The sequence below is a fragment of the Rhincodon typus genome, chromosome 9 (assembly GCF_021869965.1).
Source record: "Rhincodon typus isolate 14 chromosome 9, sRhiTyp1.1, whole genome shotgun sequence".
Lineage (NCBI taxonomy): Eukaryota > Metazoa > Chordata > Chondrichthyes > Orectolobiformes > Rhincodontidae > Rhincodon > Rhincodon typus.
This window is the reverse complement of record NC_063340.1, coordinates 19,573,152-19,594,307: the sequence shown is the minus strand read 5'-3', so window position 1 is coordinate 19,594,307 and position 21,156 is coordinate 19,573,152. Positions and strand designations below refer to the sequence as shown.

General features: G+C 40.4%; 1 protein-coding gene across 1 annotated transcript in view; it reads left to right on the top strand.

Annotated features, from left to right (window-relative positions):
* Window positions 1-21,156, top strand: part of dhx57 (DEAH (Asp-Glu-Ala-Asp/His) box polypeptide 57) — a 101,438-nt gene that overhangs the window by 13,180 nt on the left and 67,102 nt on the right. The window contains exons 3-7 of the mRNA XM_048600933.1: window positions 3,105-3,305; window positions 9,678-10,471; window positions 12,530-12,714; window positions 17,496-17,617; window positions 20,368-20,567. Coding sequence (XP_048456890.1) covers window positions 3,105-3,305; window positions 9,678-10,471; window positions 12,530-12,714; window positions 17,496-17,617; window positions 20,368-20,567 — 1,502 coding nt within the window. The remainder of the gene's footprint in view (window positions 1-3,104; window positions 3,306-9,677; window positions 10,472-12,529; window positions 12,715-17,495; window positions 17,618-20,367; window positions 20,568-21,156) is intronic.

Genomic DNA, 21,156 nt, shown 5'->3' with positions numbered 1-21,156 from the left:
AAGGATCTTTGGTGAACTTCTGCAGTGCATCTTGGAGATGATAGAAACTGATGCTGTTGTGTTGGTGGAGGGAGTGAATATTTGTGGATGTGGTGCTAAGCAAATGGGCTGCTCTGTCATGGATGATAGAGGCATAGAGTCATACAGCATGGAAATAGACCGTTCAGTCAACTCATTTGCGATAATGTCAAGCTTCTTGAGATTTGTTGGAGCTGCATCCAACCAGGCAAGTATTCCATCAAATTCCTTACTTTTGGTCAGGCTCTGGGGAGCTACGAGTTCATAGAGTCACACAACACAGAAACAGACCCTTCGGTCCAACCAGTCCATGCTGAACATAATCCCAAACTAAACTAGATCCACATGCCTACTCCTGGCTCATAACCCTCCAAACTTTTTCCTATTCATGTACTTATCCAAATATCTTTTAAACATTGCAATTGTACCCACATTCATCACTTCCTCAGGAAGTTCATTCCACATGCGAACCATGCTATAGAACACAGAACAATACAGCACAGGAATGGGCCATTTGGCTCATGGTGTTGTGCTGAACAGGTTGCCAAATTAAACTAATCCCTTCTGCCTGCCATTGGTCCATATCCCTCCATTCTTTGCATATTCATATGCTTATCTAAAAGTCTCTTAAACGGCCCTCTCGTATCTGCCTCCACTACCACTCTTGGCAGCATGCTCCAGACTCCTACCACTCTCTGTGTGAAAAAACTTGCCCCTCTCACCTGAAATGCATGCCCCCTAGTTTTAGACATTTCAACTCTGGGAAAAAGATTTTGACCATCAATCCCAGCTGTACATCTCATAATTTTATAGATTTCTATCAAGTCTCCCCTCAGCCTCTGCCGATCAAGAGAAAACAACCCGAGTTTTTCTAGCCTGTCCTTGTAGTTCATACCCGCTAATCCAGGCAGCATCCTGGTAAACCTCTTTTGCACCCTGGCCAAAGCTTCCACATCCTTCCTGTAACGTGGTGACCAGAATTGAACGCAATACTCTAAGACTTTGGTTAGGCCACACTTAAAAAGCTGCAACATGACATCCTGACTGTTGTACTCAGATGCCCCGAACAATAAAGGGAAGAATGCCGTATACCTTCTTTACCACCCTATCTACTTGCGTGGCCACTTTCAGGGAGTGATGAACCCCAAGATCCTTCTGTACATCTGTGATTTCCTCCCCACAGTATTCCTAGTCTCTGACCTGCTCTTGTAGCCACTCTATTCATATGACGAGGCCAATTGAGCTTCTGGTCAATGGTAACCCCTAGGGTGTTGATAAAGGGGGATTCAGTGATGGTAACATCATTGAATATCAAGAGGCGGTGGTTAGAATGTCTGTTGTTGGACAAGGTCATTGTCTGGCTTTTGTGTGGTGCGAATGTTACTTGTCGCTTGTCAGCCCAATCCTGGATATTGTCCAGATCTTATGGCATTTGGGCAGGAACTGCTTCAGTATCTGAGGGGTTACGAATGGTGCTGAACAGAATGGTCACTGATGAAGCAGCTGAAATGGTGGGCTTAGGACACAACCATGAGGAATTTCTGCAGAGGGAGCTGAGATGACTTATTGGCAGCAGGGTGATTTAGTGGTTAGCACTGCTGCCACACAGCACCAGGGAGCCAGGTTCAATTTTGGCCTTGGGTGATTGTGTATGGAGTTTGCATGTTCTCCTCATGCCTGCGTTGGTTTCCGTGGGTTTTCTGGCTTCCTCCCACAGTCCAAAGATATGCAACTTAGTTGGATTGGCCATGCTAAATTGCCCATAGTGTCCAGGGATGTACAGGCTTGGTGAATTAGCCATGGTAAATGCAAGGTTATGAGAATGGGGTGAGGTCTGGGTCTGGGTTGGATGGTATTCAGAGGGTTGGAGCGGACTCAATGGGCCGACTGTCATCTTTCCACATTCTGTGACTCTCTGACCTCCAACAACCACAACCATTTTGCTATGTGTCGGATATGACTGCAACCAGCAGAGAATTTTCCATCCTATTTCCATTGACTCCAGTTTTGCTAGTGCTGCTTGATGCCACGCTTAGTCAAATACAGCCTTGATGTCAAGCACAGTTGCCCTCACTTTCTGTCTGGAGCTCCGGTCTTTTGTCCATGTTTGGCCCAAGGTTGTAATAGGTTAGGAGCTGACTGACCGTGGCAAAACCCAAACTAAGTATCAGTGAGCAGGCCATTGTTGAGTAAATGCTGCTTGATAGCTCTGTCAATGATATCACTTTACTGATGATTCTGATTAGATTGATTGGGTGAAAATTGGCCTTGTTGGATTTTTCAGGTATTTTGTAGACGCGGCATATGGTTGTACTTCTACTGGAACTGCTTGGTTAGGGGCTGCAGTTAGTTATGACGGACAGGTCTTCAGAACTGTTCCCGGAATTTTGTCATGGCTTGTAGCCTGGTATACATAGTAATCAGCAGGAGGTTTCTTTGCCTGACCTGATGACAATGAGACTTCATGGTGTCTGGAGTCCATGTTGGGGACTCCCAGAGCAACTTCACCTGGACTGATACCACTGAGCTGCCACCTCTGGTGAAGGAGGTGATTGGGACATTGTCTGTGAGGTATGATTTGGTGAGTATGACTATGTCAGGCATTTAGTTGACTGGTCTGTGGGTTGTCTCTCCCAATTTTGTCACAAGCCCCTAGATGTTATAAAGGAGAAATTTGCAGGGTCGACAGGTCTGTGTGTGCCGTTGGTTGTTTTCACTACCTTAGCTGACGACAGTTGCTCTTAGTTAAATACAACTGAGTGGCTTGCTATGCCATTTCAAAGGGCATTTAAAAATCAACATCTCTGTGACTCTGAAGTCACACAAGAATGACAGGTTTTCCTTTCTTAAAGGGCATTAGTTAACGAGATGGGTTCTTATGGCCATCTTCTTTTGTGCTAGGTACAACTCCAAATGGCAGAGAATTTGACACTGATTCCCATTAGCTTGAGTTTTGTGAGGCCTCCTTGATGTCACATTCAGTCACATGCTGGGTGGCGTTTTGTGTTTGATTGCACTTAGCTTAACTTTTTTTTTGTTCTCTTAACATGTGTTTCCTGTTTTACTTTTTCTCCTCTATTCTGTAGAAGTGATAATTCTGAAGAGGAATGTGATCCGAAGGAAGAGTATGACGAACTGGATTACAGAGATGAAGATCAGTACTGGTCCACGAAGGAAGAGGGTTTGGCAGTTGCTGAAAGTGTTCCCTTGGTGCACTATCCTGTCAAACAACAAGCCAGTTTTGAGCAATCTGAGATCTCTCCTTTTGCTGTTCGGAAGCTGACAAGGTTTGTTGGTTTAGATTTTTGTCAAATCCATGTTTGAATGTCAGTTGCATTTTAAAGCTTCAGATCATTGATGTGAACATGGAACTCATTGCTGCTTGAAGATGTTGAACAAGCACCATAGATGCATTTAACAGGAAACATCTGAGAAGCTTAGGTATATGATGGGGAAACAAATAGGAAATATTGATCAAGTAGAATGAAGAAATTAGTGAGAAGAGACTTATGTGGAACATAAACATAGACATTCCATGTAAGAGATTAGTACCTCAGTGATTTTGCTTTCAATGCTTTTGAGAGATGTATTTGGAACAAAGATATTTTGCTAATATTTCAGTCCCTTATGTAGTCTTTATGAAGTTTATCTTGCTTAGCAATTCTTCTGATTGAGAAGAATTAGGGGAAAATGCAACACAGTAAAGAAAAACAACTGTAAAAGTACACAATACCTTCCCAAGTTGGATTGAGTCTTTGTGTTCAGACTGTGAAATCTTACCAAAATGGTTTGGTTACCTTTAGCTGGAATGAGACTGGGAGGTACACAAGACTGGGTTTAGAAACTTTAGTGGGTTCAGCTTAATCAGTACGCACTATGGGCAATGACCCATTGTAGAAACATTGAACAGTGCAGCATAAAAGGAGGCCATTTGGCTCATGATGTCTCTGTTGACTATTTAAAACAGCTGTCCGGTTAGTTCCAATCTTCTGCCCAAAATTAGATAGTACATTCAAGCTGGGGCCTAATCAATGAGTTGAAATGGTTTTGAATAACCTCCTTGCTTTTGTGTTGTAGGCCTCTGTTTATAAGGTTAAGAATATCCATGCTTTTTTAAATACACATTTTTCAATTTATCCTACCAGCTCCAGTTCTTTCTGTCCCTGCACCGCATTTAAAATTGTGTACCGTATAGCCATTCTTCCTACCAAAAGACACATTTTGTTTGCTCATTTCACCAGGTTGTTTGTCCTCTTCAGTTTGCATCACTCTGTATCTTGAGTCTAGTTCTACATTGTCTTCAAACTGGCAGTTAAGGGGCTCATTGGTGAGCAGACTGCTACTTTGCAGTTACTTGGAGATAGCTGAAGCTGAACATAATTCGCCAAAACCATCTCCAGTTACTTGGGACATTATCGCATCATTGACCATCAGGCCATTATTTCCCAGACTGTTCTCTGGAGGTCATAATCCACCATGGTCTCCAACCTTATAGTACCCCAATCCTACACAACCTGATCCCATCTGTTTCCCTGGACCCATAAACTGGACATCCCTGGGGCATCCATCATGTCATGCTATTTTTGTCTCATAAAACTTATTTCTAACTATCTGCATTCTATTTCATTCCCCTTTGTCCAATCTCTTCCAATCTATATATACGACTCTTCTGCTACTTGCTGCCACTTCAAGCCCTTCGAGTTTCTTGACTATTTGTTTCTTCATCATGATGTCCAGTCGCTCCACTTCAATTCCCCACCAGAAATGCCTGCAGGTTATTTCTTCTCCTTTGAATGAAGGCTGAAGTGGTCCTGTCTTGTATTGACTATCTTCTCCTTGAACTTCACTCACTTTTTCCAAATAGAAGCTTGTGGTATGGGAAGCTGGATAAGTCCTAGCTATGTTTGCCTTTAAGTGGAATACGTTTTGTCCCAGTCCTACGGGGACCACTTCACTCAGTAGCATCAATGGTGCATTGAACATTGTGTAGGACAGCTTTCTGCTGTTACCTGAAACAGGAAATTTTCATTAACTTTGTTTTTCAGTTCTCAGCCCTCAATACTGTTCCAGTAAACTTCAATGCAAGGTTAAGGAACAGTACCTCTTCCTTTACTTGGGGATTTCACAGCTTTTTCACCTGAACATTGTTGCATTTAATTGAGTGAATTCAATGCACATCATAACTGGAACCCCCACTCAACACCCCTCCATTGGCTTCCTGTTCTCGCAAATATCACTTTGCCAACACATGTGTCGATTGACAAAAGTCCACAAGCTTTGTTGAAGTCATCTGTGCTGTGCTTCATTTACCACTGCATAACGACATGTTCAAGCCACCCACTGCTCACCTTCCATCTCAGTGCCCATATGGAACAATCTTTCGGAGAAGAGTTTGCCAGCAGATACCTTTGGATCTATGAATGGAAATGTGGGAAGTCAACAACCAGTTTGTCGTGATAAACTATATGTCAGGTGGCAGTCTTTGAATGACCCATGACACAAGTGGTCCTTGCTAAACAGCTTCAGGACAAACCATGGCACCTGTGCAACCAACATCCACCGCTGGGACCCCAGCACAAGCATTTACGCACTTATTGGGAGACACAAACAATACTAGAAATGATCCTGTAATAGACTAGCAGTGGACTAATGATCCCAAATTCAAATAATGAGGAAGCAATCCTTTTGGCTCAGGGGATTTGCATTCGCTACATAAAATTAATTGAATGCAGCAACTTTAAATAATAACTACTATCGTTTATCAGACACCAGCTCCAGGTAGTTGGTCTACAATTACCATTCTCACCTCTCCTAAGCCCATGTTTTCTGTCTTTAATTTGTCCAATTACCATCCACTTTGAAAACTTCACTTTTCATTCCCTTGGTCATTTAATCCATCCTGCCTTCCATCCTTTCAAAAAAACCTTTCCCTTTTATTTGTTCTTAACCTTATCTCCAGCTTTTTAACCTGGTTCTGTTTTTGCTTACAAGCTATTAAATCTCTAACTTTCTTGTGTTCTGATGAAAGGTTATTGACCTGAAAGGTTAACTGTTTCCAACCCTGCTGCTATTGTTTGACCTACTAAGTATTTACAGCGTTTGCTGTATTATTTCTATTTTTCAGAATATGAGGTATTTTAAGTTTAATTCATTTCTTCTTGAAATTTATTACTATCCTCCTCACTGTTTTTACTAGATTTGAATTTCATGTCATCTGCCTTCCATACTATTAAATGCATATTGAAAAGAGCAGTGGTCCTAATACCAAAAGACTGTATTTCAATAAGTCTGAAAAATGTTCATTCATCACCAGTCTCTGCTTTCTGACCCTTAGCCAATTTTGTCTGTGCTGAAACTGTTCCTTTAATTAATTAATTAATCAATCAGTTAGGTTCAACAGCTTTTGCTTGAATAAGACATTTAAGTGGTAAAGCAAATTCACTGGCCTGAATGGCTTACTCATGCTCCTATTTCTACAATCATCTTATGAAATCCATGCTAACTCCTTTTATTAGATCAAGTTTATCCAAGCATAAATTAGTTTCATCCCATACTATTTTCTGTCAAAACTGACTGGCATCCAGATGCAGGTTAACCCTTTCCTGTTTTTACAGTGTGTGTGATATTTGCAGTCCTCTACCCTTCACACCTATATCTGAGGAGAAATGAAAGAGAGTTCAAGGTTTTTGACAAACATCGCGCAATTTCATTTTGCTTGTATTCCTAGAGGACATGCATGGTCATTAAAGTCAGCTGGTGTGAAAAGTAACTCATATACAACACTGGTTATAAATAAATGATGGGAATCCTTCTCAGCTGCCTCTGTTTTAAGACTTCTAAACTTCAGTTGTTAACTTTATTTCATATTTTAGGTTACTTTGTGTCATTAGATGTAGTGTACTGCTGTGCATCTTTATAGACAATATGGATTTTGCAAGACTGTATGATACAACTAAAGTTTGTGCTTTTAGTACAAAGGGACACTGTAATAGATTATTCTCCGGAAATCTCTGTTGTTTCTTTAATAACAGAGAACAGTTCTCTTCATAATCTGTCTCCCTTCTATTCACCGTTTTATGTCCCATCATTACCGATTTAAAATTCTTAGTTCAACTCGAACAAAGTAACTGCTTTAATCAGACATCTCAGTCCAAACCTATACTTTTATCTAATTCTTATTGATAACTTATCCTGTTTTGCTGTTTCCTGCTAAAGGTGTTGTACTAGATTGATCAGTCCACTAAGTAATGTTTTGGGATGGAGGCCAATTCATAGACATTGCCTTGCATATTGTTTGACTAAAGTCCCAAAATGCTGTCCACTATACTCCTTTTTAAAATGCATCCCGTTTATTTTTAAATGGGGAGTACAATAAGTAATGCATGCACTGATATGGGGTAAGTCTTTAACTCTCATTCAAAATCCACTTATTTACATAGTGATAAAATTGAGTTCTACATGCTTTGCCTTTTGTATGAGGTAGAAATGGTGTCTTAGCCATTGAAAATGATGAGAGTGTGAGCCTATCAACAACATTTATCCCACACCTTTCTTGCTATTTTCTAATCTTACTGTTTATTGCTAAGAGTATGTATCGGAAATGTGTTTTTATAGATGGTAAAAGTTTTGAACCTGCTAAAAGGTTTGTAGAAGCTGCAAATAGTTCTAGCTTATTTATAGTAAAAACAGAAAATGCCATAAATATTCAGCAGGTTATGCAGCATCTCTGGAGAGTAAATAATCGGAGTTCGTGGACCAGATTTTTTTCTGGAATTGGGACCTCAATGTCTGAATTATATCTGTATTCCAACCCCACACTTCATCAGAAATAGACACTGATGCAATTCTTATCTTTTTATATATATCGCAGAAGTGTTATCGCACACAACTGAACTGTGTTATTTCTACTCCCAAATTACCCATGGTACTTTTCAGCTGTTATCCACCACCAAATCACCCATGTTTCCAAATAATCAGATCGTATGCAATGTCCAACAAGGGCAGTGCATTTGATGTAAATTTTAAAGAAAAGGCCAATTGAAAGTCCAACGATGTGCAGATTAGGTGCATTGGCCATACTACAACTGCCTATAGTGTCCAAGGATGTGCAGGTTAGGTGGATTAGTTATGGTAAATGTGGGGTTATGAGATATGGTGTGGCCGGGTCTGGGTGTGATGCTCTTTAAAGGGTTGGTGCGGACTTGAGGGGCTGAACGGCCACCTCCTGCACTGTAGGGGTTCTATGATTCTATGATAGCCACGTGCTGAGCTGATGATCCAGTTAAGGATGGCAAAGGCACTTGATGCTGGAGAATAGGAAAGGGAGAGATCCAGTTGAAGACAGACATATTCTCGGCACTTTAAAATATCTTAGAAATAAAGATATCCTCAACTAGCAGACATTGTGGAGAAAGAATGCTGTTTCTCCCTTTACAGATGCAAAGGAGACAAAGTCTTCCATTTATTGCATGCTTTTCAGAATGATTTGACAGATCATAGTACTTTACAGCCAAGAAAGTAGTTTTGAAGTGTAATCATTGTTCAAATAGGACCATAGAAAGCTTACAGCACATATAAAGGCCATTCAGCCTATCACGTCTGTGCCAGCTGAATAAACCAGCTGCCCATTTTAATCCTTATTTCAGACGCATATCCAGATTCCCTTTAAATAGTTGATGATTTCTGCGTCAACCACACAAACTGGGCAGGGGATTCCAGACCCTCTGGGTGGAAAAGGTTTTCCTTATGTTTCCTCTATTCCTTTCATCATTTACCTTAAATCTCTGCTTCCTGTGAATTGCTCTCTCTGCTGGGGAAACAGATCGCCTGTGTCTATCAAGGCCCCGCATTATTCTGTACAACTCAATTAACTCATCTCTCAGCCTTCTCTGCACTAATGAAAGCAACTTAGCCTAGCTAATCTTTCCTCATAGCTGTAAATGTCTAGCACTGGCAATGTTCTTGTAAACGTACTCTTGAGCAATTATATCCTTCCTGCGATGTGATTGCCTACATTGTAAATTCGAGCAATGTGATGGCCACTTGCGCACTCAAACTCTCACAAAGAGCAATCTGCTAATCTGGTGAGATTTTATGAAGGATTAAATAGTGAACAGGTCACCTGGGAAAACTCCCCCCGAACTTAATTGAAGGTACACCATGGAGATGCACCCACTCAAGTAGGCAGATGAGGCCTTGGTTTAATGTCTCATCTGAAAGAAGTGCAATATTCCATCAGGAGTAGGCTGAGTCATCAGTTTTGATGTTTGTACAAACGCTGGTGTGGCACTTGAACAGAGAATTTTGTGACTTGGAGGTGAGAGCACTGTCAGTTGAGCCATAATTGACATGCTGGCTGACCTGCAGAGTATTTACTGTTTTAGTTCAGATTTCGAGCATCTTGAGTTTCTTTTTTGTATTTATATTTGGGTTATTTAGCAGCAAAGTTTAACAGCTGTTCAAATAAATAGTTTTAGCTCAAATTCCCTGAGTGTTTATCATGACAACATAACTTGTACTGTTTTTCTAATTGCACTGAAAATGATGACTATTGCAAAAGTTTTTGGTAATCTATTGTGTTACAGAGACATTTTATGTTGCACTGAATATACTTGATAAAATATGAACAATAAAAATAACATGCTTATTTTTTAATTTAGGTATGGTTTTCATGCAGAATATTGCAAATCAGCACTCAAGATGTTTGATGGAGATGCAGGAACATCTTTGGAATATCTATTGCAACTGTGCTTTAGGGAAAAGTTCAAAGATAGAATCAAGGCCTCTCCCAGATCTGGTAATATTATCTTGGAGGATTGTGTGGAGAGGAGGCAAGAAGAAGCTCTCGTTCTTAGCTCCATTTTTGAGAGCAAATTCTCTGAACGTATTCAAAACCGGGTCTGGACTATTGAATTGGCACTTGTGTTCCTGACACAGGGACTTAATAAATTTCGAAGGTCTGAGACTGAAGATGTGACAATAAGGACTCTGAAAGATGTTTGTCAGTATTATCTCAAAGGCGGTTGCCGTTTTGGGTCAAGATGTAAGTTCAGACATGAGCTTCCTTCAAAGGGAGAAAAGAAGGAGGATAATCATTTGCGTTGTGACAGCAATGCTCTTTTGTACACGCTTGAGATCCGATTTCCGCCTAATAATAAATATCCATACGAGGCCCCACTTTTAGCTTTCTCTACTACTAATGACTGCCTGCCTCAAGCTTGCCGTTTGCATATAACTGAACATCTCTACGGAGAGGCCTTGTTAGCTGCAAAAACTCATGAACCAGTGGTTCACACTTTAATCATGTGTTTGGAAAATGAAGCGAAAATGAATGAACTGCTTCTTGAAACCTCCCATAAATACAGTGTGCCTCCTGTTCCCCTGTCTCTCTTGACTGAACAAACTAATGGTGAACAAACACCTCGCAAATATCCTCTTGATCAGCAGCTGGCAGGTACTATTGTGATCTATGGTGTTTGAGATATTTTGTGGTACCCAGTCCACCCTGAAAAGTTTTATTGCAGACTGAGTAAAGTGCAAGTTATGACTTGTTGGCTAAGGAGTAACTCCTTGAGTACTGAAGAAATTAATTTGCTAAATAGTATATTTCCTACAGTGGAAGTTGAAACTTTATTTTAAACACGAGGCAAAATTCCAGGGTGCTGAGATTTTCAGATTTGGGAACAGTACAGCAGGCAGTCTTGCACCTAAATTCAGTCTTGGAGGGTGGGGAGATGCTGAGTGAATTTGTTTATATTTTGCTTTAGTATCACAATTGGACAGTTTTCTTTTTTGTTTGCGTCTCTCCAAGAGACTTTTCCTGTGGGTGAATTTTTTTTAACTTTATCATTCTCAGTAATTATTTTGGTGATTCAGTTACATAGTTATAATATCTTCTGTATTTGTATCAAGTGTATTTGGAATTGCACAAAAGCAGAATTCATCAATATCTTCATTAACGTGTTGACCCTCCAATAAGTTTAAAGCCACAATACACCAGAAAGCATTAATTTCTTAGACATCATATTTAATTTGACACAAGATAACAGGCACAAGTTAGCAAGAATAGTTCTTTTTTTCTCACAATAACTGATGCATACTTCTAAACTAAAAGCCCTAAACGCACCTTCCGTAGACTGGTGACATTGCAGCTAACCACTTCCATCATATATGCACAAGACTGGAATATTTTAACCAGGCAGTTACTATTCATTTTATTTCTCAATCTCAAATTTAAATTTATAATTGATGTAATGTTCACTACAATAACATCCTCCTGTGGGGCATTAAGGATGGATGATAAATGCCAGCATAAGCATCCTTTGAGTAAATTTTAAATAAAACTCCATATAAAAGGTAAAGTCACCATAGTCCTATAGGATGACAGGGCTGCACTCTCATTAGAGAGAAATGATTTGTGGTGGTTTAACTAAAGGGTGACCACGCCTCACGCGAGGGGAAAAGTTGTGAAGTGGAGTCCTTCATGTTAACTTTACCTGGTGCAGGAATTGAACATATACTGTTGGCATCACTCTGCATCTCAAACTGGCCATCTGGCCAACTAAGCTAAACAATACCCCTTTTCCCCATATAGTTGTTGCTGAAAAAAACCAGCCTGAAACTGGAAATTCCCTGTTTGTTTTCGAGTGTTTCATTACCTCAGTGAGTTGAAGTTTTCCTGGATCCTAGTTGGTACTGTATTTCCTCCTTCCTGCCACTCCGGTCCAGCCATAACCAATCCCACACCCCCATCCAGCTGACTAGTTTGCTCACTTATTTTTTTACTCGCTCTGATAACCAATTGCTCACTGCGACTCCAATCACAGGCAGTTTTTTTCTCCTACATTTGCTGCTAATAGCTTCAGCATATGAGAAAATCTGTGGTTCGAGGATCAGCTTGTTACCAATTCTGTCTATTCTACCGACAGATGACTCTTCTCAAATTGGTTGCTCTCATGCTTGAATTTTCCCAAGTGATTTCAATGGGTGAATTTACCCGCCACCCATTTATTTTGAGAAACGGTGCCTTTCCTAGCCTCAGTATGTCCCAAAATACTTCATAACCAATGAAGCATTGTTCCTATGAGCAATGTACAAAACATGGCAGCTAACCTGCAAACACAAAGTTTCCAGAAATACCAATTAAATTATTGACTAAATTATTTGCCCTTGTGGTAATAGTTGAGTGCTAAGTATTGGTAGTGACATCTACAAGATCTTCCCTGGCTCTTTTGAATAAAGTAATAGAATCTTCTACACCCACCGATTGAAGTGATGATAGCAGTTTATTGTCCCATCTGAAAAACAGCAGCTCCAACAGTGCAGCACACCATTAAGGGTGAAATGGGCGTATCAGTTCAAGTTTCTAGTCTAAGCCTTGAACCCAAACCCTTTTGACTTGGAGCCAGGAGTGCGACCTCTGAACCAGAGGTAGCACTTGGCCATGGTATGGTTTTCATTGTAGTTCAGATTTTGCTTTTTGTAACACATGTTTGATGTTTTGTAATTGCAGTTAAAGCTTATACTGGAGCAGAATTGGAAGATGATGACTTACAGGAAGAAGAGCCTGAGGCTGTGGTTATGGAAACAGAGAGTTATGTGTATCTTAAGAAGAAACAGTTGAAGAAGTATAACTGGAAACTGGGGAATGTATATAGGGAAAACCAAAAACTTTGTAAACAATTTCAAGCGAAACAGGTAACTTCATCCATGTTCCAGTTTTATTTTACACAGAACGTGTGTATGATGATTAATAGTGGTGTATTTTGTTCTTTTTCTCATAAGCATTAGGCAATAAATATTGTGAATTTTTTTCTTCTGCTAAAAGAACTCTTCCTTCAGTAAAAGCACAGACAACCAGTTAGATGGAATTTCCTCTTGTACGATTTGATCTTTTTAATTAAATATTTCATAGCGATGACTACCTCTACAATTCAAAGTTAGTGTCTGATATCATGGTATGAGAAAATATAGCTAAAGACACAAAGAAATTGGTTCATGTTACGTTCAAGCACCAATTTGCATTTATATAACTACTTTCACATAAAATATTCCAACATCCCAGGAGAATTTTGATTCCAAATTTGGCGTTGACACCATTAGAATAAGTGACCAGACACTTGGTCAAAGAGTTTTAAGTAACATATTAAAGTTGGGAACATAGAGAGGCAGAGAGGACTGGGGAGATATCCAAGAGCTTGAGGCCTAGCAGCTGGTGACTGTTGAGGTGATGGAAATGGGGGTGTGCAAGAAGCCCAAGATCTTTCAGGATTAAATGACTGGAGGAGGTAATAGACATCAGGAAGCATGAAGCTGTGAAAAGATTTGAAAATAGGTGTGTGAATTTTAAAATTGAGACCTTGCCAGGTAAGGAATAATGTAGATATGTGAGCACAGGGTTGAATAGCTGAATGGTATGATGTTAGGCAGTAGGTGGTAAAGTTTTGCAGGATTTCAGATTTACAAAAAGTACAACTTGGAAGCCAGCTGGAGGAGGAAGTTGTGGCCAGAGTTTACCGAGGTCCAAATGAAGGTTTTGGCTACTGATGACAAATTAATTCTTGGAGAAACATGGGCTATAAGGGATTAAAACAACATCAATTTATGAAAGTTAAATCATGTTTGAATAACTTTATTGAATTTGTTGATGAAGTAACAGAGAGAGTTGATGAAGATTGTGTAATAGATCTAAACACTGATTTTCAAAAGGTATTTGACAAGGTACCTCATTCAGTAAATAGAAGCACAGCGCGTTAAAGAGACAGTGGAAACTTGGGTACAAAATTACTTGAGGGATAGAAGGCAGTGAATTGATTTTTTTTTTTTTCCCCCCCCGATTGGCTGTCTCAAGATTTGCTATCAGGGCCAAACTGTTTCTTACATTTGCGTGATCATCTTGGACTTCGTATTCAGGGAGTAGAATTTCAAAGATTGTGAATGATGCAAAACTTGCCAAAGTAGTAAATATTGAGCACGATAATAGCAGACTTCCAGAAAACACAACCTGGTGAGATGGTTGAACATGTGACAGGTGCCATTTAAAAGGAAAGAATGTGAAGTGATCCATTTTGGACGTAAAGCCTGATGGTGCTATTTTCAAGGGAGTTGTTTTTACATGGAGAAGCATATTCACAAATATTTGAAGATGGATAGGGCAAGATGTTAAGGTAATTAAGAAAATGCATAAAATTCTTGACTTTGTAAGTAGCACATTGAGTATCTTAGAGTGAGTTATAGAACGGAGTATGAAAATGAGGAAGTCATACTAAATATTTATAAACCTCTTAGTTAGGCCTCACCTGGTATCTTCTGTACAATTCTGGACATCCTTGTGAGAGGGGTTGTCCAAGACCCTGAAAGAGCACAGAGGCTGTTTACCAGTATGATACCAGGTTTGAGATATTTCGTTTATGTGGAGAGATTACAGAAACTGGAATTGTTCTCCTTTAGAGCAGAACAAGTTATTGGATATCTCATTGAAACTTTCAGAATTGGGGGATTTTGATAGAACTAATGGCAAGAAAGTATTTCCTCTAACAAGCGGGCCATAACCAGAGGTCATAAGTTTAAAATAATTGCCAAAAAAATTACTGGGTGAAGTGATGGAATTTTTTTTTAACGCAAAGGGTTGTTAGAATCCTGAATGCACTGCCCTGAAGGGGCTGTAGGATTAAGTTTTCTAGGATTCAGTCAGAATGCAATTGGGTATGAAGAAAACTAATTTGCAGCATGATAGGGAAAAAGCTGCATGAAGGACTAAACTGGTTGGCTTTATTCTAAGAGCCCACATATATGATTGGCTGGATGGTCTCCTGATGTTCTGTAAGATACCATGAACCACTGTTCTATAAGCTGAGTTGTAGTATTGATGGGTAATATTACAAATGTAAAAGAATGAATTGTATGGGATTTGGAAGCACAACTTAATTAGATAGGGCACCAGCATTGCAAAGGTTCAACTGAAGACAGTAGCTAGGGAGAAGGATGGATTCAGTTGTTAGTGAATCTGACCTAATGGGCCAAAGAGCCTTTTCTGTACTGTATGATTCTATGAATGGAGATTTTTGCAGACTCCATGGCTTTGGTCTTTCTAGTGTACAATAGGAAGAGATTTCTGCTTATTCAACATTGGTTGAACAAACCAGAGACAGCGGGGTCAAGAACAACAGTGGTGTGGTACAATTGGGTGTCATCAGTGCATGTGTGGGGCCTGATGCTTCATTTTCAAATGTTATTGGCAAGAGGCAGCTTATCAATGGAGATTGAAAAGGGACGAAGGTAGATTTTTTTGGGTGACGCCAGTGCACAAAATACATGAAGATGGGAGCAAATCTGCTTCAAAATATCCCCAAATGGCCTGGAAAATTCAGTCAGTAGGCCAACAAATCAGAAAAGTTGCTCTTGTCAGTTGTATGGAAACAAACAATGAGAATCTTCTCCTCCAGTCAAAGGCTCGTTCTCTAACAGCTTGCTTTGCTGCTATTAGGCTCACTAGTACAGGAAAAAACCAGCCTGGGATTTTTTTTCTCTCTGTATCATTCATGGGATGTGGGTTAAGGCAACATTTAGTTTCTGTCCCGAAGAGTCAACCACATTATTGTGGGTCTGCAGTCACAGATAGGCCAACTCAGGTAATGACGACAGGTTTCCTGCGCTAAAGGACATTAGTGAAGCAGCTACGTCTTTGCAATAATCGACAATGGTATTATATGGTCACAGTTAAACAAGCTTTTTTTTTAATGCATACATTTTGCATACAACCGCCATATTACCACTTTACCACTACACCACTACCACCCCACAAACGGTGAGTTGTTAGATATGTAGTGCTGACTGTTAGAGAGAGGCAATGGGAAGCATCTGCCATCAGGGAGGTGTTGGTGGTCCAGGAACTAGCAGCTGTCTTTTCAGAGCCAGGACCAGCCTGCTGAGGCTGGGTGAGGGAGTTGCCTCATTTATGAGGTCGATATCTGCCTGCTTGGTCTGAGAGGGCAGGGGAAGGAGGAGGCAGGGAGGCTGCAAGGATTGTGGGATAATTAGGGGTGGAGGGTGAGGAAAAGGTTTGGGAGAGACGGGGAGGCCACAAAGAGGTGGTAGAAACAGGGAAGTTTCAAGAGTGCTATGGAGAGTAGAGAGGCGAGGAGGCTGCACTGTGGAGAAGTGGGGGGCGGAGGGGTGACTGCCAAGGATGTTGATGAGGAAGGGAAAGGCTGTGGGGAGAGGAAAATGTGGTTGCTGTAAGGTGAGGGCGAGAAGATGGGAAAGTTGCAAACGTTGGCTGAGATGGAGACAGAAACGGGAGTAGGAAGGAGGGAGGCTGCAAAGAAGAGAGCACAGTTGACACCAAAGGATCATTGTGCTAACTTGGATCTGGGAAAACTTGAAATCACTGAGCTAATTAATTACTTGCATGTGAATGTGGTATGTTGAGCTTAAGACTGCATATGTTCAGGTGCTACATGGGAAGAAATGTAGTAGATGCTATTGTAATATACACTATCAATTGTTAAATTTAAATCTTAGTTTTAAAGATTTGAGATGCAATAAAAAGAGTCGTAAATGCTCAGTTAAAACATTCCAGCTTATTCACAAAGGTCACAGTCAGTGCACTTCCATAGTAAATTCACAAAGTGCATTGGCTGTGACCTTGCCAATGTGGAAGGTGTGTTTAGGCTTTATATATATTCTGGTTATTTTGAAAGTAACACGTTCTAACTTGCACCTGCTGTGGTGTCCAAGAAATCAATGCTTTCTGTGCTTGTTGTGGCTTTAAATTTAGTGGAATGCTGATAATTAATTAGGATATGAATGAATTCTTCCAATTCTGCTTCAGTGAGTGTCCAAACAGCCTGTTCATCAACAAAAGGTGTTATTGTGTGACTGCATCACCTAGTAAAGGGGTTAGTGAGAATGACAAAGTTGCCCCTGGAAAACAAAAAGCAACCGTTGATAAAATCTCAGTAGGAGCACTAGGGCAAAGAAAATGATTTATTCTCGGCTTTATGTGACACCCAATATTAAGATACAGAAGTGGACAAAGAAGCCATTAGAAAAGATTCTCTAGTTATGACTGGATATGCTAGATGAAATATCAGCACATTTTGGAGCAATAGGACCATATTTAAGAAGATTGTTTCAAGTAGTTTAGGGGTCAAGAACAAGGAGATATCATTGTAAGTAGATGTAAATAGAAAATTTAAAACATAGAGCTGGAGAATCATCTTGGTGGGGAATTGAGAGGCTATGGGATTCACTTTGGGTTACTGATTGAGGCAGAAACTATGTCAGTGTTCGAGATCCAGTTGAAGAAAAAGTGTTGAAAGTTTTTGAGAATAAGGTGGATAAGTGTGATTAGAATTATTTGCTCAATTGAAGAGTAAACACTGACATAAACCAGTTAGGCAAAATGGCATATTACCCATTGTGAGTTCTATGTATCATCTTTAAGATGTATCCCCTGAAAGATATTACTGTTTCAGTCTTCCAGACAATATCAGACAATGTTGCAGGAAAGGAAAAAACTTCCAGCGTTTCGTGAGAGAGAGACAATCTTGAACTTACTGAACAAGGCCCAGGTCCTGGTAGTGAGTGGTATGACAGGGTAAGTTTAAGGGAAGGGGAAATGGGAATGTTCCTATGTTGGCGTGCTTGATTACTTTTATGTTTGCATAAATTGCTCAGCATTTTCTGATGGTTCAAGTATGGACATCATAGGAATAGTAATATTTGTCAATTACCTATGCCAGAATAAAATTTGGTAGTAATTTGACCACATTAAAAAGTGCACATTAAATTGAGCTCCACTGGAGAAACTTGAACACAGATTGCACAATATGATGGAATGTGTTCAGCTTGCGTGGGTGGATGTGTTTGCAAAAACTCTCGGACAAAGCAGACTGATTATTTGGCCTTCCACCACCTTGAATATCCACTCCATCCACTTCTAGTGTACCTTGGCCACAGACTGCACAATCTTTAGGTTGCACGACAGCAACTTGCCAAGGCCTCCTAGATAGCCTGTCCGAAACTCTCAACCTAAATTGACAAGACCAACAGGTGCATTGGAACACCATTATCTCCAAGGTCCCACGCAAGTCACACACCATGTTGACTTGGATCTATATAGCCATTCTGTGGATCAAAATGCTGAATCCCTTGCCTAACAGCACTGTTGGAGCACCTTTACCAGACAGACTAAAGCACATCAAGAAGACTGATCACTACCATCTTCTCAGGGACTGACAGTAAATTCTGAATTTGTTAGTGACATCCATGAACAAATAAATTAATTTTTAAAGCCCTTAATAACAGTTAGTGGTTACGAACATTTTCTATTCACTTTGTTTCGAGTTTCAGCTTCTGCCACTAATTCTCTTTGCCAGTACTAACTTTTTTTTTGTTAAAGTAATGGGAGTATTTGAAGCTAAGGGTGAGTTTTTTTTCATATATATTCGTGGGATTTGGGTGTCACTGGTTGGGCCAGCATTTGTTGCCCATCCCTAGTTGCCTTTGAGAATGTGGTGGTGAGCTGTCTGGCCTGAGGACCCTCTCTTCTGGAATGTTGAGCTGCCAATACTGTCCCCCTTCTCAACCGTGTTTCATTGACAGCAATGACATCATAGCCCAACTTGTGCTCTCACCTTGTTTGTCAGACTCCATGCATTAAAATAAACACTATCCAACCTTGCCAATCTCCCTTGTATCTGATCTGCCCTATAATTTCTCTGCCTTCCTTACTCACTTGTTATCTCTTCTCATTTTGGCTTTGCAACTCCCCCTGCTGGACATTCTTTCAGGATCCCACCCCACCTGCTAAATTAAATGCATTCAAACAGCATCAGCAAACCTCCCTGTAAGGATCCTGGTCCCAGTCTGGTTCAAGTGCAACCCGTTCACCTGGTCCCACTGCCCCCAAAAACAGTCTCAATGTCCCAGAAATCTAAAGCCCTCCCTCTTACACCATCTCTGCAGCCACACATTCATCTGGACTAACCAATTTCTGTACTCACAAGCAGAGATTGCTAGTTTTTGAGTCCTAATTTTAATCTACTTCCTAGCTTGCTAAATTTTGCTTGAAGGACATCATCCCTTTTACTACCAATGTTGTTGGTACCAATATGTACTACAGTATCCATCTGTTTGCCCTCCCCCTTCAGAATGCCCTGCAGCTGTTCAGTGACATCCTTAACCCTGGCACCAAGGAAGCAACATCCCAGCCTGGAGTCTTTTTTGCCGCTGCAGAAATACCTGTCTGTTCCCCTCACAACTGAAACCCCAGTCACTATAGCCCTGCCTTTCTTATTTCTCCCCTCATGTGCAGCAGACCCACTCGTGCCGTGAAGCTGGTTCACGTTGCTTTCTCGTGTGCAGTCATCTTTCCCAATGGTATCCAAAATTGTACATCTGTTTAAAAAGGAGGATGAGCACAGGAGACTCCTGTAGTGCATGCCTTCCTGTACTCTGCATGGTGGACATTCCTTTCTGCCTGTTCATTCTTCCCCTGCAGTGTGACCACCTCACTGACCATGCTATGATACAACATACTCGGCATTGAGATGCTTCAAAGTGAATTCACCTGAAGCTTCAGCTCCGAATTGCAGTTGGCCAATAGCTGACACACTTTCTGCAAATGTGGCCACCCGGAGCAACTAAAGCTTCCATGATTTGATACGTAGCACAGAAGAAGCTTATCGCAGGTGCAAGCTCTGCTGCCATGACTTCCCTTAAGCCCTTTAGTTACACTCCTTTCTTAAAATATTAATTTTGCATATATAATGCTGTACACATATTTCCCTTATGGTAATTTTACTTCCTATACCCTACTTATATTAATGAAATTACTTCATTATATTGGTCCTGACATGCACTTATTCTTGTTGTTTCTCAGTTAATCCCTTCTTCAGAAAAAATATACATTTTAAAATCGCAAACCTATTAACTCACCACTTCTCTGTGAAGCCACAGTTTGATTTGTTTTCCTGACCACCAAACCCTGAAGCTGCAGCTGTTAAACTAGGAGACCACTCTCAATTTGTCTTGCTGCTGCCTCCCTTTCTCTGCTGAGTTGAAGCTGATGTCCTGGAACTGAAATGACTGACCTCCAGTAACCACAACCATCTTTCTTTGTGTGATGACATATTAGCTGTTTAAAGTATTAATGTATTAATGAATTGTTCAGAAGTCAAAATATGTTTTTATCCTTTTTGTTGGATGGTTAATTTTCCACAAATATGCAGTCTCTTCACCCTTTATCCTGTTCAAATATAGGGGAAGCTATTTATTTGCATTACCACAGCCTTGGAAAGTTTGACAGATGTGGAAATAAGTCATTTTAATTTCAAATTTCCTCAGGTGTGGAAAGACAACTCAGATTCCTCAAATTATCCTGGATGACTCTCTTAATGGTCCTCCTGCAATGGTTGCCAACATCATATGTACTCAACCTCGAAGAATTTCTGCTATTTCTGTAGCTGAGCGAGTAGCCAAAGAACGGATCGAGAGGCTAGGAGGTAGCGTCGGATACCAGATTAGACTTGAAAGTGTGAAGGTTGGTATATATTTATCAAATAAGTAATAGTTTTATGCTCACTTCCCAGGTATGTTGCAATTTGGGTGAAGAATGTTAGTTTGCTGTTCGTCTGTAGAGAGCAGTTTAAATGTGAAAAGATTATCATGTTTTTCTCTAAACAATTAGCTTTGTAAATCATGGTCTTTTTAGATCGGCACAGCTACTCGCTGGCCAATGGGAGGTACTGTTTTTCTGACCAGTTTGTCATCCATGCAAATTGTAACTTCCTAGAAGTGCTGCCATAATTGCAGAACACTCTCCATGTAACCATTCAAGCGGGAGCGCACAGAAGTCACAGTCCAAAAAAAAAGTGTCTCAATACCAACTGAACTTCAGACTGGGCCTCCCTGATGATCTGTATGATGTTATCTGAAATAAGCCCCATTTCCTTAATTGCTGCCAGGGCCTCTGCTGCCTTGTTGTCAGTCTAATATTGCTGCACACCACTTCAATGAAGTACACCCACATGTCTTCAGACAATCTCCACTGAATAGTTCTGTGCTTTTCTTGGGTATTGTACATTTGGGAGGTTGGGGATGTTCAGTTCATTGTGATTTCAAAAATGATTCCAA